The 16,554-nt window shown below is 39.2% G+C and overlaps 1 protein-coding gene across 2 annotated transcripts in view; it reads left to right on the forward strand.

The window, feature by feature from the left end:
• LOC125238880 (glutamate decarboxylase) overlaps nucleotides 1-16,554 on the forward strand; it is an 84,291-nt gene that overhangs the window by 43,742 nt on the left and 23,995 nt on the right. For both annotated transcript variants that reach the window (XM_048146353.1, XM_048146354.1), the window contains 2 exons: nucleotides 1,842-1,951; nucleotides 2,817-2,943. In XM_048146353.1, the coding sequence (XP_048002310.1) occupies nucleotides 1,842-1,951; nucleotides 2,817-2,943 (237 nt within the window). The remainder of the gene's footprint in view (nucleotides 1-1,841; nucleotides 1,952-2,816; nucleotides 2,944-16,554) is intronic.

Below are 16,554 nucleotides of genomic sequence, written 5' to 3' on the forward strand. Positions count from 1 at the left end.
ACTATAAGAGATACTTTGATCAAACCAAAAATCGTTGAAAGAGTTAATTAGCATGCATCACCTCTATTTTTTTTAGAATTTTATACCCCGTAGTTATAAAAATAGAGGGGGGGGGACATACTTTTTACGAATTTGAGAGCTGATATCTCAAAAACCGTTCACTTTAAGAAAAATGTTTTTTAGAAAACTTTATATCATTTTAAAAGACCTTTCCATTGATACCCCACACGGGTATGTACATCGAAAAAAAATTTTCATCCCTCAGTTACATGTATGGGGGCCCCACCCCAATTCTTTTTTTTTACTATTTAGTGTCATAATTTTGTAGCGGTTCATACAACACATATTCCCATCAAATTTCATCACTGTAGTACTTATAGTTTCCGAGTAAATCGGCTGTGACAGACGGACAGACGGACAGACGGACAGACGGACAGACGGACATGACGAAACTATAAGGGTTCCGTTTTTGCCATTTTGGCTACGGAACCCTAATAGTAATAAAAAAACTTTTGCAGCTATCAGTTTTGGCAAAGCCATTGTTCGTTATTTTAAGAAGACACTGATGCAAAGTTTAGTTTCAAGATAGGCATATTTTATAATCAAAGGCAAATGTTTACGTAGAATATTAAATAAAATATACGTCAGCTGGCAAAGCGAAACTTCTTGTAACTACCTGTCAGTAGAAAAAAGGAGATAAAATAAAAACAGATGCACAGACAGACAGACAGACGGACAGAGCGGCACCATAAGGGTTCCGTTTGTACCCTTTTGGTACGGAACCCTAAAAAACACAGCGTGAGTCGGACTCATCCGTCGATGGATTCCTCACGATTGTTAGGGTTCCGTACTCCGTAGTCAACTAGGAACCCTTATAGTTTCGCCATGTCTGTCTATCCGTCCGTCCGTCCGTCCGCGGATAATCTCAGTAACCGTAAGCACTAGAAAGCTGAAATTTGGTACCAATATGTATGTCAATCACGCCGACAAAGTGCAAAAATAAAAAAATGTTTTATTGGGGTACCCCCCCTACAGGTAAAGTGGAGAGTGATTTTTTTTTTTCATTGCAGTCCTAACGTGTGATATATTGTTGGATAGGTATTTAAAAATGAATAAGGGTTTAAAAAAATCGTTTTTTGATAATATTAATATTTTCGGAAATAATCGCTCCTAAAGGAAAAAAAAGTGTGTCCCCCCCCCCTCTAACTTTTGAACCATATGTTTAAAACATATAAAAAAAATCACAAAAGTAGAACTTTATAAAGACTTTCTAGGAAAATTGTTTTCAACTTGGTTTAGTGGTTTTTGAGAAAAATACGGAAAACTACGGAACCCTACACTGAGCGTGGCCCGACACGATCTTGGCCGGTTTTTTTTATTTGTAATTAAAGTACAGGGTAGCAATCTCGACTGGCGACTGCCGGTAATCAATTACATATTTGAAATTAGACGACGTCTATTTGACAAATTTTATAGTGGCAGAGCAATGGGAAGTGCTCTATTTTTTTTACTATAAATAGGCTTATTCATAGCCACATACTAGCCAAGGTGAAGAAGTGGCCTATCGATGGAGCCAGTTCTACCAGAAGGTGTCTTTTATCCATGATTTGAATAGTGTAGAAATCCATACTAATATTATAAATGGGAAAGTGTGTGTGTCTGTTTGTTTGTCCGTCCTTCACGTCAAAACGGATTTTTTAAGTGGAGATAGTTTAAGGGACGGAAAGTGACACAGGCTACTTTTCGTCTCTTTCTTCAAAAGCTAGTATACTATAAAGTTGATGGATCACTTTATTATATTGTATTGTATTATGTATTAGTGTAATGTGTCATTGTTGCAGCGATCCTGCCGTACCGCGAGGACTCCGGGCCGCAAACCCGCGAGTTCCTGGCGCGCGTCGTGGACGTGCTGCTGGACTTCGTGCAGCAGGTCAACGACCGCAACGAGAAGGTATACAAACATATATATAACCTCCAGTGTTCAGTGTTCAGTGGGATGGCAGAGGGCGCCACGAGCCTTCGGGAATGTCATATACTTGGAAATATCGACCCTTGCCTTCGTGTACCGATGGCCAAGTGGTTCAGGCATTCGCCCGGTAAGCGGAGTACGCTGGTTCGATTCCAGCTCGGAACACTGGAGGCCTTGGTCACTTTTTCTTTGTATATGACATTTATTTAATGCTTATAATATAATAGTAGTGTTACTACTTAAAAAATACATATACAAGTTAAAATATTTTCTATGAAAATAATTTAATTTGTTCAAGCTTAGAGTAGGGACAAAAGGTCCTATTCCTCATAAAAAACCTTGTACTGGGTCTTACAAATAAAAATAAAATTACTTATCTCATGGCGACCCTGCCTGGTCTACATTTGGACTCAAAAGTTACCTATGTGCGCGACTTAGTTCAGTAAGCCAGAGCGAGGCTCGGGCAAATTTTTTGCATTGTGCTCAAACCTCAAACACTGATAAATGTCAAAATCTTGTTGCCAATTACAATATCCATTCTCAACTCATTCAACTCAACGCTCAGTCAGACCACACCTCGGACACTGGCGATCAAATATATGAAAGAGGCGCGATCCTAGCACACAGTCTAAGCTCGTGTAGGTGAACGCGTACTATGCTTGTATGAGTGATATATGACAGGTCGACTGTCCGCGTTTTTGACAGGCGGCAACTGTGAGGTAGCCGAGAGGGGGTGGGCGGCACTTTCAGCGGGGAGCGGGAGTGGTCATAATGTACGATAGTACTCTTTATTATACTGTGGTCAGACTATTAGATATCCATCATTCTAACAGCATCGTTCTTCCAGATCCTGGAGTTCAAGATGCCCGAGGAGATGCAGAAGCTGCTGGACCTGGAGCTTCGCGACGAGCCGCTGCCCCTGAAGCAACTTCTAGAAGATTGCAAGACCACCCTCAAGCACCAGGTCAAGACCGGTGAGTATCACTATCGCACCGGGACTCATAGGAGTGACAGAGACAGAAGCTGCTCGTTGTGATGAGCCGCTGCCCCTGAAGCAACTTCTAGAAGATTGCAAGACCACCCTCAAGCACCAGGTCAAGACCGGTGAGTATCACTATCGCACCGGGACTCATAGGAGTGACAGAGACAGAAGCTGCTCGTTGTGATGAGCCGCTGCCCCTGAAGCAACTTCTAGAAGATTGCAAGACCACCCTCAAGCACCAGGTCAAGACCGGTGAGTATTACTATCGCACCGGGACTCATAGGAGTGACAGAGACAGAAGCTGCTCGTTGTGATGAGCCGCTGCCCCTGAAGCAACTTCTAGAAGATTGCAAGACCACCCTCAAGCACCAGGTCAAGACCGGTGAGTATCACTATCGCATCGGGGACTCATAGGAGTGACAGAGACAGAAGCTGCTCGTTGTGATGAGCCGCTGCCCATGAAGCTACTCCTGGAGGACTGCAAGACCACCCTCAAGCACCAAGTCAAGACTGGTGAGTATCACTATCGCACCGGGACTCATAGGAGTGACAGAGACAGAAGCTGCTCGTTGTGATGAGCCGCTGCCCCTGAAGCAACTTCTAGAAGATTGCAAGACCACCCTCAAGCACCAGGTCAAGACTGGTAAGTGATTATATGACTTATTATATATATAGTAGTAGTAAAACACTTTATTGTACCAGAAAATAATACAACACACAAGAAAAAGAGCTTATCACTAGTACAAAGGCGAATTTATCCCTTTAAGGGATCTCTTCCACACGCAACTATGGGAACAAATCAAATTATTTTTTTAACAAATATTTTGATTTGTGTTTTTTTTAAGTAGTCACACTACTTACTATATTATTATGAGCATATTGTGTCCCACTGCTGGGCACAGGCCTCCCCCTTCTTTCTCCATTCTTCTCGATCTTGAGCTAAAACTGGCCAGTCTGTCAAAAAGGAGTCCAAGTTATCCCGCCATCGCCGGCGAGGTCTGCCGGATCCTCTGTTCGACTCATGGGGCTCCCATTCCGTGGCTATCTTGGCCCACAAGTCATTCGGCATACGGCAAACATGTCCAGCCCAGTCCCACTTTAACTTGGCCGCTTTTCGAGCTACATCAATTATCCGAGTTTTTGAGCGCAGCGTGGTGTTTCGGATTCGATCCCTTAGTTTCACACCTAATATGCTGCGCTCCATAGCCCTCTGGCAAACCCCGAGTTTGGACTTCTGAGCTTCCGTCAAAGACCAAGTCTGTGCACCGTAAGTGAGGACTGGAAGTATGCACATGTCAATGAGCCTACGTTTAAGTGACAGAGGTAGGTCTCCCTTCATGAGGTGTTTCATTGACCAATAGCTCTTCCAGGCGTTCTCGGTCCGTCTGTGAACCTCTTTTTCTTGTCGCGCCTGGAAAGAGACTATTTGGCCCAAATAAAGGTATTCATGGACATATGCAATGCGTTCTCCGTTTACCTCAATCTTACGTTCTGTGCTGTTAGACATGACTTTGGTCTTTGACATATTCATCTTCAGTCCAACCTCGAGGCTTGCGTTGCTGAGGTCTTCTAGCATTTGATGTAGCTCGGATGCCGTTGAGGAAAACAGGACTATGTCGTCAGCGAAACGAAGATTGGTCAACCTTTTCTCGCCGACAACCAGCCCCTTGTCTTCCCAACGCGGCGCAAGTTTCCGGAAGACATGTTCTAATGTGCTGGTGAAAAGTTTAGGCGACAGCGGATCTCCTTGTTTTACTCCTCTTTGTACTTCGAAGGACTGGCCAGAAGACTGTAATTTTATAGCGGCTGTGCTATGTTTGTATATAGTGCTTAGGAGTTGGATGTAGTTAGGTGCTATTTCTTGGTGACGCAGAGCTGTGAAGATGGCATGGTGTGATATACTGTCGAATGCTTTAGAATAGTCCACAAACTACTTACTATATACAAATTAAAAATCGAAATAAGATGTCATATATTAAAGAAAAAATGACGAGCACCACCAGTGGCGAAGGCCGGATTCTAACCGGCGTCTTTAGCAATCCGGGCTAACGCCATGAACCCCTAGGCCACCTCGCCACAGCGGAAGCCGTCGAAATTTCTCTTCTATATGTCATCTTTGTAAGACTAGACGTCTTTGACCAACTCTAAGGACAAGCAGTAGGTGCTTGCACCTCCTATAAGCATATATGGATCTCTTCAAGTTAACCTTTGAGCAATTGAAGGAGAATATATATTATATACGTATAGATATGTCCTACAATATTATAGACGCAGATTACTTAGTTCCAAGTTCACCCCGACTTGCCCCTAGGAATCTTTAAAACCGTTTTTTCTGAGTGCACGCAACACAGCCGGCGTGGCCGAATGAATATCGTTGACGCTAGACGCCGATCGAAATGCAGTCTAGCTCTGTCGCGCCAATGCGGAAGAGCGATAGAGATAGATAGCTACAAAACAGATATTAAGCTCACTCCATCGTAGGCCACGTCTTTGCCTTTGGCTAGTCTGTGGTCAAGTGTAAGCCCATTTATAATAATAAAAAAAAAGTATCGTGGCGCATACCCAGGCGTAGATTATTTCGTCCAAAGATCACCCCAGCCAGCCGTACTCCGCCCGCATGGAGCAATTTTCCGACGCGCTGCGTCTCGCGCTTGGCCGATCATCGCTTGTTTGATGGCGGGTCGATAAGCGGCGATTTTTGACTGACGAGACCCTTCATAAGAACGAGTGTGTATGGGAATGACAAGGCACTCTTTGGTGTCTATTTTTTGTTGCTTTTAGGTAGAAAAAAATAACTGGAATTTTAGAAGAAATTATACCCGTGCACAGTTTCATACTGCAGTTTTATTTATTTATTTATTTATTTAAACTTTATTGCACAATTAAAAAAGTACAAATGGCGGACTTAATGCTAGCAGGCATTCTCTACCAGTCAACCATGGGCTAAACCGAGAGATCGTGTTGGTGCAGGGTCATAAAACAGTTAAGTAGAATTATATACATATACCTAAATTTGCCTAACTAGTTATATCTACATATACATACATAAATAATGCTAAATATAATAAATATACATAAAATACATATATAAAATAAAATAACCATTGTGAAACATCATGAGGACAACTATTGAACTTTTTCTAACAGGTGCTTGCGTAACATGCGCTTGAAAGACAATTTGCTCTGGGCCTGCCTGATGGAGAGCGGAAGATCATTCCACAGCCGGATCGCCTGCACAGTGAAGGAATTAGACATGAAGCCTGTGCGATGCTGGGGGACGATAAGTTTAAGACTACGGGTGGTTCGGAGATCAGTGCCGGGACGCGGAGAAACAAATTTAAATTTGGAACGAAGATAATCAGGGGTAAAAGGGTCAAATAAAATAGAAAATAAAGTGCAGAGAATACGTAACGACCGTCGTTGTCGAATAGGGAGCCAGTTTAGTTTCTTACGATATGCTGAAATATGGTCGTATTTTCGCAGTCCAAAAACAAACCGGATACAGTTGTTGAGCAATCGATCGAACTTATATAGAGAGGCTTGGGTGAGATTACTGGAAGTCACATCAGCATAATCCATGATGGGCAAAACGAGGGCTTGGACTAGGAGAATCTTGGTGCTAGATGGAAGAAAATGTTTAAATCGATAGAGACCTCTTAAAGTATTAGTCACTCTCCGGCTGACATCAGATACCAGGGGATCCCATGTAAGGCCACTGTCTATAATCAACCCTAGGTTCTTTACTTGCGGAACAAAAGGGATGGCTGTTTGTTCGTACTGGATCGGGGCTATTGTTGCTGCATTTGTCATGGTTTTACCTCTAAATTGGGAGTATACTTGTGTCCTAGGAGGTAGGGCATAACTAGCGAATGATATACCGCTTTGTGTGGTAGGGCACAGCACAGCGATTATCATCTCGCTCGAATCTAGAGCAGAACCCAACTGGAGAAGTATCTCCGCCTTACATCGCTTACCAACAGGCAATTTATCTCTTTTTTATTTATATAACTCAAAAAAGGTTACAGAGTATTATTCTAATTATAGTATTTTCGCCAAACTGTATGACAGTTTGTTGGCGAATGCAAGCACTCACTATTATTTCCTTATCGTCTACCGTGTATAATGTAGGCATTAACAGCAACATCTAATTACAAGTTTTAGAGGCGGTCGGAGAACTGTGAAACCGTTGCACAATTTTGATCCTGATTCATAGGATGCATTGCATTAATTGCATAGGCATCTGCTCGCTTGCCTGGTATCACATAAAAAGTTAGTAGGTATTCCTAAAACACTTTTCAAAAGACATACAATAGATATCAATACACGATTCTGACTGGAATATCAATTCTGTGTGACTGGTCACGTCCTCGTATAACTCGGTTTGCAACAAACAGCTATTAATTCCGCCAGGCGGGAGAGGGGGGGGGGGGCTTCCGCGCCGTTTGGCCGCATGATTGCGACTCAATAGCGGCAATTACATCTACACACGTTCAACTGGGGTCTTATTTCTACAGCGTGTGGATTCAATACGGGCGAATAATGTATCCAGTTGTAGTATCTAACCATACAAATCATATAGTATAATGATTTTATTAAAAAGTGTTATTCATTAAGAGTAATTATTTTTTTAAATCTGACCAAACAGCAATGTACACCGTCCATATTAACTTGACATGACATAAACGTCTTGTCGTAATGACGTTTAGGTAGGTACGCTAATTGATGTGGACGTAATACATTGCGTGCTGAATTATTATGTATGAAAAAAAATATCTCATCTATTCAATAAAAAAACCATGTAGTTAGGCTCCTTAGGTCCAATACTAATCGTTATTCAAATATTCGCCCGTATGAAATACACACGCTGTATACTTACTGGTATTTTCTCTAAGTATACTAGTATTGGGGAGATAAGTCCGAAGATTAGGCCATTACTCTTTGAATTCTATGACAACAATTTTGTTCTGTTTTGATTATAATTTTAACATCTTGTGAGTAATGAAACTAAATTAACTAAGTTTTAAAATTAATTACTTAGACTCATGGCAAAACAAATTAGTCTCAATTCGTGCGTTTTCACATTATCCGATCCGATATCGGATGTAGGACCGTTATCCCGCCATCTTTGATTTTTGCCTTTGAAATACTTCCTACATCCGATATCGGATCGGATAATGTAAAACGCACTTAGGTTGATTGTGCTACGCTTACTGAGCAGCGAAATATAAAGTCCTTATTAAACTTGTAAAAACTTGTCAATAAAAGTTTATGTTATGATAATAACAATAGAAGTGTCTATAAAAGGGCGAAGCTCGTTGTCCATATCTTAGATAACGCACAAAGGATCGAACCCGCGGTCCATAGAATCAATCCGCGATGATCCATCACGGTAATCCTACTGGATGGGATGGGAGACTACGGTGACCACAACACGCAATTTTATTGAGACATTTCAAACAAATACCAGAGTTTGAAAGTATGTGATGAGACTGATAAGATTCATTGACAGCCTAAGATCATGAGTGTATGAATTATAGGTGTTTTTTTTTGTTTTAAAAAAGTCTTAATCGTTGTAACCTTATTCTCATCCTACCGACTGCGCCAGACGATATGTTTCCATTATGTATAGAGCGATACATAAAAATACCTTGCGACTTCTTTTTTAAATATTAAACAGCTAAGTATAACAACAGATTTTATCATATCATTTCAAAAATATCTGCAGGTACCACAAATATTTAACTTGATTACCTTTGTCTTTTTACCTTCGTCTGGCTGCGACAAAAAACTAATATTCGTTTAATATATTTAATGTAATCTACAGACAGGAAAGGACTATCCTGTTACAAAATTACATCGTGGTCACCCTATTCAATAGCGCCATAATCCCGCGATTTGGGCACTCTTGTAAATCAAGGGGGCTCAGAGGCTCTGGCTTATTTATTGTTTTAAACACACGGACCGACGCTCATGGCCGGGATATGCTTTTCATTTACGTAATGATGATGGAGTTTTGGTTACATTGTGGAGGGGAAGATTTTTCGATGATACGATGGTTTAAAATACTCCCGTACAATTAAGGCAAATAAGTTAAAATTGTTGAAAATTTTGGAAGCGAATAACTATTAAATACTTAATTTATTTCATTGTATCTGGATTTTTAATGTTTTCTAAGTTTAAAAAATGTACAATATTTTGCATACTCTAAGTCAGGTTCGGTTTGATTTGAATTTTCTACAGTTGATATAAAAACATTTTTTAATCCAAAGAAACATAAAATAGGTAAATAAGTGATTAAAATGATTTTAAAAAATGTGAGCTCAAGAGATCGTAGAGACTATACAAAATACAAAATACAAAATCATTTATTCAGCAAATAGGCCACGGGGGCACTTTTACATGTCAACATTACAGAGTATTCATTAAAGTTAAACAAATGAAATTAATAGAAATATTAACTAAAAATATTAATCATAAGCAAAGTAGCTATACACTGATATAGAATTAGAGATGTATAAAGTCTCTAAATGTCATATTATTACTAACTATAATCAATACATAAAGAAAGTGCAAACAGATACAAAGATAAAAGAAATCTATAATACTTCAATAGTTGTAAAAGACTGAATATTACAAGTAAAAATATTATACTTAATCAAATAATCCATGGAGATGTATAGCGTCTCCAAGAGTCAAATTTTATAAAATTAAAATATTTAAAAGTAAAAACCTTTGTCAAATAATACAAAAAAAAAAATAAAAAATACAGAAAATGAACAGCTAAATTACACATTTCAAGAGATGTACAAGTCTCTAGTTGTCAATCATTAAAGAACAAATCAAGTTTACAAATAAGGGCCAATCAAGGTTACAAATTAAGTTTAAAAATATAATCAAAATCTCAGAGATGTATAAGGTCTCTAAGTGTCCAAAAAACTAACATTAACTTAATCAAACGACAACAAGGTCATTAAAGTAAGGAGTCTATTTTAAAATAAAATATAATCAAAATCTCAGAGATGTATAAAGTCTCTAAGTGTCCAAAAGCTAAAATTAACTAAATTAAACGACAACGTGATGGTCTCTAGTGTCATCCTTAAGACATTACTTACTTAAGTTTAATTCTTACAAGAACCGAATGTAGTGTCTCGCAATCCGCTCAAAAGTAAAGTTAAATAATCTAACAAAACATGTGGCCCAGGTAAGCTTGAACAGACCAGTCTCCACAAACAGCACCCGTTCACGAGTATGACGCGTATCTCAGCCATCGCCTCCCTCAACCTCCATTCGGGAAGGTGGCGACCCGATCAACATGCCACCGTAAGCAAAGACTTTTAAGCGAGCATGACATGTTCAAGCTAACAGCAAATTGACAAAAGAAAAATCGACACAGTGAAACACGACATTAAGCTTGTAGGTGACATTAAAGAGGGCAACAATGCCTAGTATAGCTATACATAACTAATTACATGCTCAACGTGACTTAGAGATGTAAAGGTCTCTAAGGGTCAGTGTACTATCATACTTTAAATAAATTTTATATAACTACGCTATATAATGAAAACAAAAATCTTAGAGGTGTATAAGGTCTCTAAGCGTCCTATTAACATAACTAATGATACAATACAATCACATGAGAAAAATTACGCTGTGTCATTTTTACTGGATACTAGTACGGTTGTATTACAAACTTCTGCTACCATAATCAAGCTACTGGCTTAAAGGCATTTTTATCATTTATAAAATCATTTACCGTATAGTAAGCTTTACCTAGCAAACAGCGCTTAACATGTGACTTAAATTTGCCGAGTGGCAAGTTCACTACATCAATGGGGATTTTGTTATAAAAACGTGTACAGTTCCCAACGAAAGACGTACTAACCTTACGGAGACGGTGGAAGGGCACGGCAAGTTTATGTTTGTTTCTAGTGTTATAGTTATGGATATCACTGTTAACCTTGTATTCATGGATGTTTTTCCTAGCATACATAATATTCTCAAGTATGTACTGAGAGGCAACGGTAAGAATGTTCACCTCTTTGAATTTCTCTCTTAGGGAAGCTCGAGCGCCCAGTCCATATATGGAACGTACAGCTCGCTTTTGCAGCACAAATATCGTCTGAATATCTGCGGCTTTACCCCATAACAGAATTCCATACGACATAACACTATGGAAGTAACCAAAGTATACCAGCCTGGCCGTCTCTACGTTTGTTAGCTGTCTGATTCTCCTTACTGCGTAGGCAGCTGAACTAAGTTTGTTAGCTAAAGTAGCAATATGTGCGTGCCATTGCAGTTTTGAGTCTAAAGTGACTCCCAGGAAAACAGTTTGGTCTTCAAACTCCAGCGTATCACCTTTTATTTGGATTTTGCTGTTATTTATCTGCTTGACGTTAGGTAACGCAAACTTGATGCATTTGGTTTTCTTGGCGTTCAAAAGTAGATTGTTTGCCGTAAACCAGTTAACTATAGTTGATAGGGCATCATTAATACTGTCGAAGCTATTTTCCTTCCTGTCCACTTTGAATATAAGAGAAGTGTCATCCGCAAATAACACTATATCATGTCTGCCTTTAACAAGAGTGGGTAGGTCATTAATATATACTAAAAAGAGGAAGGGACCAAGAATTGAACCTTGAGGCACTCCGAGGGCTACCGGGGACCCCGCCGAATGAGTTCCATTAATAACTACTCTCTGAGTCCTATCCGACAGATATGATGAGACTAAGTCGAGGGCACCGGCTTTTATCCCGTAGTGGCTTAATTTTCGTTTTAAATTTTCGTGATCTACGCAATCAAATGCCTTGGACAGATCACAGAAAATTCCAACAGCATCTTGAGCTTTTTCCCAAGCGTCAAAGATGTGCTTTAGGAGTACCGCACCAGCGTCAGTGGTTGATCGACCTTTGGTAAAACCAAATTGATTGCTATCAAGCAGTTTATTTCTGTTGAAATGCGACAGCAGTTGATTTAAAATAAGTTTCTCAAACACTTTGCTTAATGCAGGTAGTATTGAAATCGGCCTAAAGTTCGTAGGATCTGTCTTCGTTCCTGATTTAAACAACGGGATAATTTTGCTATGTTTCATAATATCTGGAAAAGTGCCAACATCAATGCATCTGTTGAAAATCTCAGCTAAATATGGTGCAATAGATTCAATAATGGAATGCAAAACTTTGACTGACAGGCCCCATAGATCTTCTGTTTTCTTTAAATTCAGTGATCTAAAAGTCTTAAGAACTATATTCGGAGTGATATACGAAAATTTGAAGAATTCTGTACATTCCGCTACATTTCTCTTCAAAATTTCTTCAGCGACATCTGGCGACGAATTAAGAGACTTTGTTGTTTCTACCGGTATATTCGAGAAAAACTGCTCAAAATGATCTGCCACTTCACGGTCGGAACTTACTAAAGCGTCACCAATTCGTAGCTTGTAGTGCGGATCCTTCATTTTACGTTTCCCAGTTTCATTGCCGATCACCTGCCAGGCAGTTTTAAACTTATCACTAGAATTTAGGATCTTTTTAGACAAGTGATTAGCTTTCGCGGCGACACACATCATCTTAAAAGATTTTGAAAAATTCCGAACATGCTCCAGAAATTCCGGCCTTTTATCAGTGGCTTTTAAATCGTATAAGTCGTAGAGTTGGCGTCTTGTCTTATGAATATCCGGCGTAGCCCAGTCGCTAAATTTAGTCTTGGTCCTGCTTTTTACTTTCTTTTTAGTGAAGCAGACATCAAATTCATTTTTAATGCAGTTAAATAAATCAGAACTCAAACAATTGGGGTTTTCTTGCGTACATGAAAGACAACATAATCGTTTGGTAACATTACGACTAGATTTTAAAAGCGACTACAAGTGTTTCCGAACGCGACCGCAACCTCCGACGTTTCTGAACGCAACCACTACCGCTGACATTTCACAACAATGGCGGCTGATTGGCCACGCGCCGATCATAACCTCAAAACATCGTGGGATTACTTACACAATGGAATGTTCGCTGTACACTTGATTAGAGAGGGCTGGCCGAAATGTTATTAACAGTACGTATATACACACGTACGTACGTGTGTAGTACGTGTTTTTTGTTATTAATTGTACAATAAAGAATTTACTACTACTACTACTACTATATTTGTGTAGATACTATACAAAAATAATAGACACAATTTCATTTGTCGAGCCGTACAGTCTGACCAAAAAAAGTAGAAATTAAAAAGTGGCAACATTGTAGTCATCCCTTTCAAATCAATGTGTGAGAAAACGGGACGACAATACAATGTTGTCACTTTTTAATTTCCGCTCTTTTTGGTCAGACTATAAGTGCGAGTCATATAATTATTTTTGCCGCCTTCTAATAAAAAAGATTATTGTAGATGACTATATATTAGCAGAATTCAAATATTTGAAATAGTACACTTAATATACTCTCATTCTTTTTTAAGACATGTCGATTCACAAGAGTGTCCCAATACCAACTCTTGGAATGAATGGAAATGTCTATGAGTTGAAATTTGTCATTTTATTAAAAAAAAAAACATTTGTCTCGTCAGATTTATCTATTTAATACAAGAATAACCCTCTGATTAATGTAAAAAAATAGGATACAAATTTTCATTCATTCCAGAGTCGTGCTTTTTTTGTAAAAAATTAATAATCCTATAAAATCAAAAAGACGTGTCATGTTTTTTATGTGGGGCCCCGTCCCCGTGCGATCTAAAGCTGCGCCAGTTTTATCTGTAAATATTTTCCGATACTCAGGGGACAAGGGTGGGGCTTAAGAGCGACAGACACAGAAGGACTAGACATAGACACGTAGAATATTTTAGAACACATAAAGATATTGTTATTTTTGCTCGCAGCTTATCTAGATAACGGCATAGTTTTTTTTAATGTCATTTTCTCATTTTTATGTACCATAATTAAAGCATAGAAATAAACCAATTAACAAAATCATATGATAAATCACAGCAAAAAGTTGTAAATAACAACTTTTTCGAAAACTCTATTCAACTTTTTACTTTGAGTTTTAACTTTTAATGTCTGTAATAGGTACGATATATGAAAAAAAAACATCTCATTGAATAAAATCCTTCTGTATGCAATTGTATTGCGTGCGTACCAAGTAGCCAGTGCATGGGTTTGACGGAGGGCTGTCCGCGACGTTATCTCTCTGTAAAAAGTGACGTAATTTCCGCACAGACTCTGCGGTCGCGTGTGTAGGGTAGAGGCGTATTCAAGTTTTACTTATTCGATTTGTCGCCGATATAACACCGACATCAGTGTCATATCAGGAAGGGACCGTATAACTGAAATTTGAATGTATCTGTGTACCCATCAACATCACCCTCCCTTGCGGCAGTAGGTTATTTCCGTCGAGATTTTACGGATGACCTGACAATGGGCACGTGATGTAGAGATACGTTTATGGTTTTGATATGAAGTTTATTCAATTTAATATTATAGAGCCTTCTGTTTCTGTCTATAATCTATACTCCAATTGCTAATTCGAGTCCAAAAAAACTACGACAGATACGTCAATGTCACAGCTGTCAATGTCACTTATGTCACTGTCAAAATACTTTTCATGTTATTGATACCTGAAGTGATACAAGCGCAATACCAACTTTACAACTAAAAATCACGGAAAAAAAGAAAAAAAATCGAGCGACCTAGTATTTATGTACATAATAAAAGACTATTAAATATATAAATCAAAGGATTGAAATAAATAATAAATAATTTATCTTGGCGTGTGTTTTTATAAAAAAGGATTATACTATTTTACAAACATTTTATTGCAGTGGCAACATCGTAGTAGTTTTTTGGACTCGAATTAGCAATTGGAGTATAAGCATGAACATTAAAGTTGGCTTATTTACTGAAGGTAATTAACTTTTAAACCTTTCCCCCATAACACCGAATTTTCAAATGTTACAAATACATACAATGCACTGCAATGTCACAGTTTCGTTTTCTTTCAACCCTTTATTTGCCAAGAGTGGCACTGAAGCTTTAGTAGTTTCATGTGTTCTGCCTACCCCTTTATGTGATACAGGCGTGATTGTATGTATGTATGTATGTACAAATACATACATACGTATAATCACGCCTGTATCCCATAAGGGTAGGCGGAGCACATGAACTACTCAAGTTTTAGTGCCACTCTTTATTTTATAATTGACAAGTTTAAAATCCGTCTAATAACAGACATGTTTCATACTTTGGGATCCCTCTTCTCAACACCATCAGTTAACTATCGTCTCAAAGTGCTATGATAATAAAATATCCCATCCTATTATAAGGTCCCATCACACCATTATTTCAGTATCAATGCTGGCTAAACCGTTATCTACAGAGCTGACAGTCTGAAGCACTCTCCGGGGACGACCTTTTTATTATTTATCTTTATCTTACTCACACTTCCCGAGGGGGGTGTCTTCGCCACGATTTTTTAAATATATTTCTCGTTTCGACATTTTTGGAGATAAAGTCCATCTAATACGAAATCAGATTCTCTATTGATCGAAATGTTAAGGATCCCAGTCATCCCACCGGCTGCGCCATGTTTGCATCCTTTCATCATTGGCTTATCAAAAATATAATTAATTAAATACGTTTTTTTTTTAACTAACCCGTTATACCTAGTGTCAGTAGTGTCAGCATTGGGACAGCTTAGGCCTCTCCTCTTGATTTCTACAAACTTTGTGTTCTTTTTTCCGGCCGACAGACTGGTCTAACTCGTCCCACCATCTTAGGCCTGCCGCCGGCATATCTATAGGTACCTAAAAATATTGTAGCCTATCCGTAACTTAAAAAAGGGAAATTACTTAACCAAAATCTTATTGACACTAACTCCCCTCTGCTAATTTGAATTTCTGAACCAAATTCGATTTAATTCTGTTTACTCGCATGTGCGGCGCGATAAACCGTCCCCCGGGATTCCCGGGACACCGGGACACGGGGGACTCGGGCGCTTGTCCCACCGAGAGCGAGGAAGCGATTAGCTGCCGGCTATTTTCTCACATAAGAAACGAACAAAAGATTAGGATCCTGTGTTAGTAAAAGTGACACATACTCGTATATTAATAGTTCATCGCTGGTATATAATCACACTGCTGGCGAGAACACTTGCTTGTCTGGTTTGTCACCGCGTTAGGAGCGGTGAGATGAAGCTAGCTCAGCGATACTCGCTCGGCGATGCTAGCTTGGAAGTTAGTTAATAGAGCGACGCGTGCGACAGCCCGTCGTTCTCGAACACTCGCCTATAGCCGAGCGACAAAGCTATTGGAGCTAAAACTCGCTTTTCGCCCTACATCTGTAGTAGTTTATCGCTCATCGTCGGCGGTGGGACGAGTGCCTGGGCCGAGGGACAGGGCACTCCATCGTTTGGCACTTGTGGCCCGCGAGGGGGCGTGAGGGGCGCATCAGTGCCAGTTTAGATTTGATTAACGTATGCTACTTGTTGTCAGTGGTGGCTTTAGCCTTTTATACTCTCCATTGGAATTTATTTAGAATATTACCTGCCTAATCGAACTTTGGTTTTAGGCACATATATTTTAAAGTAGTGACAGCAATGTTAAAAACAAAGTAAATAAG

Source organism: Leguminivora glycinivorella, chromosome 24 (assembly GCF_023078275.1).
Source record: "Leguminivora glycinivorella isolate SPB_JAAS2020 chromosome 24, LegGlyc_1.1, whole genome shotgun sequence".
NCBI lineage: Eukaryota > Metazoa > Arthropoda > Insecta > Lepidoptera > Tortricidae > Leguminivora > Leguminivora glycinivorella.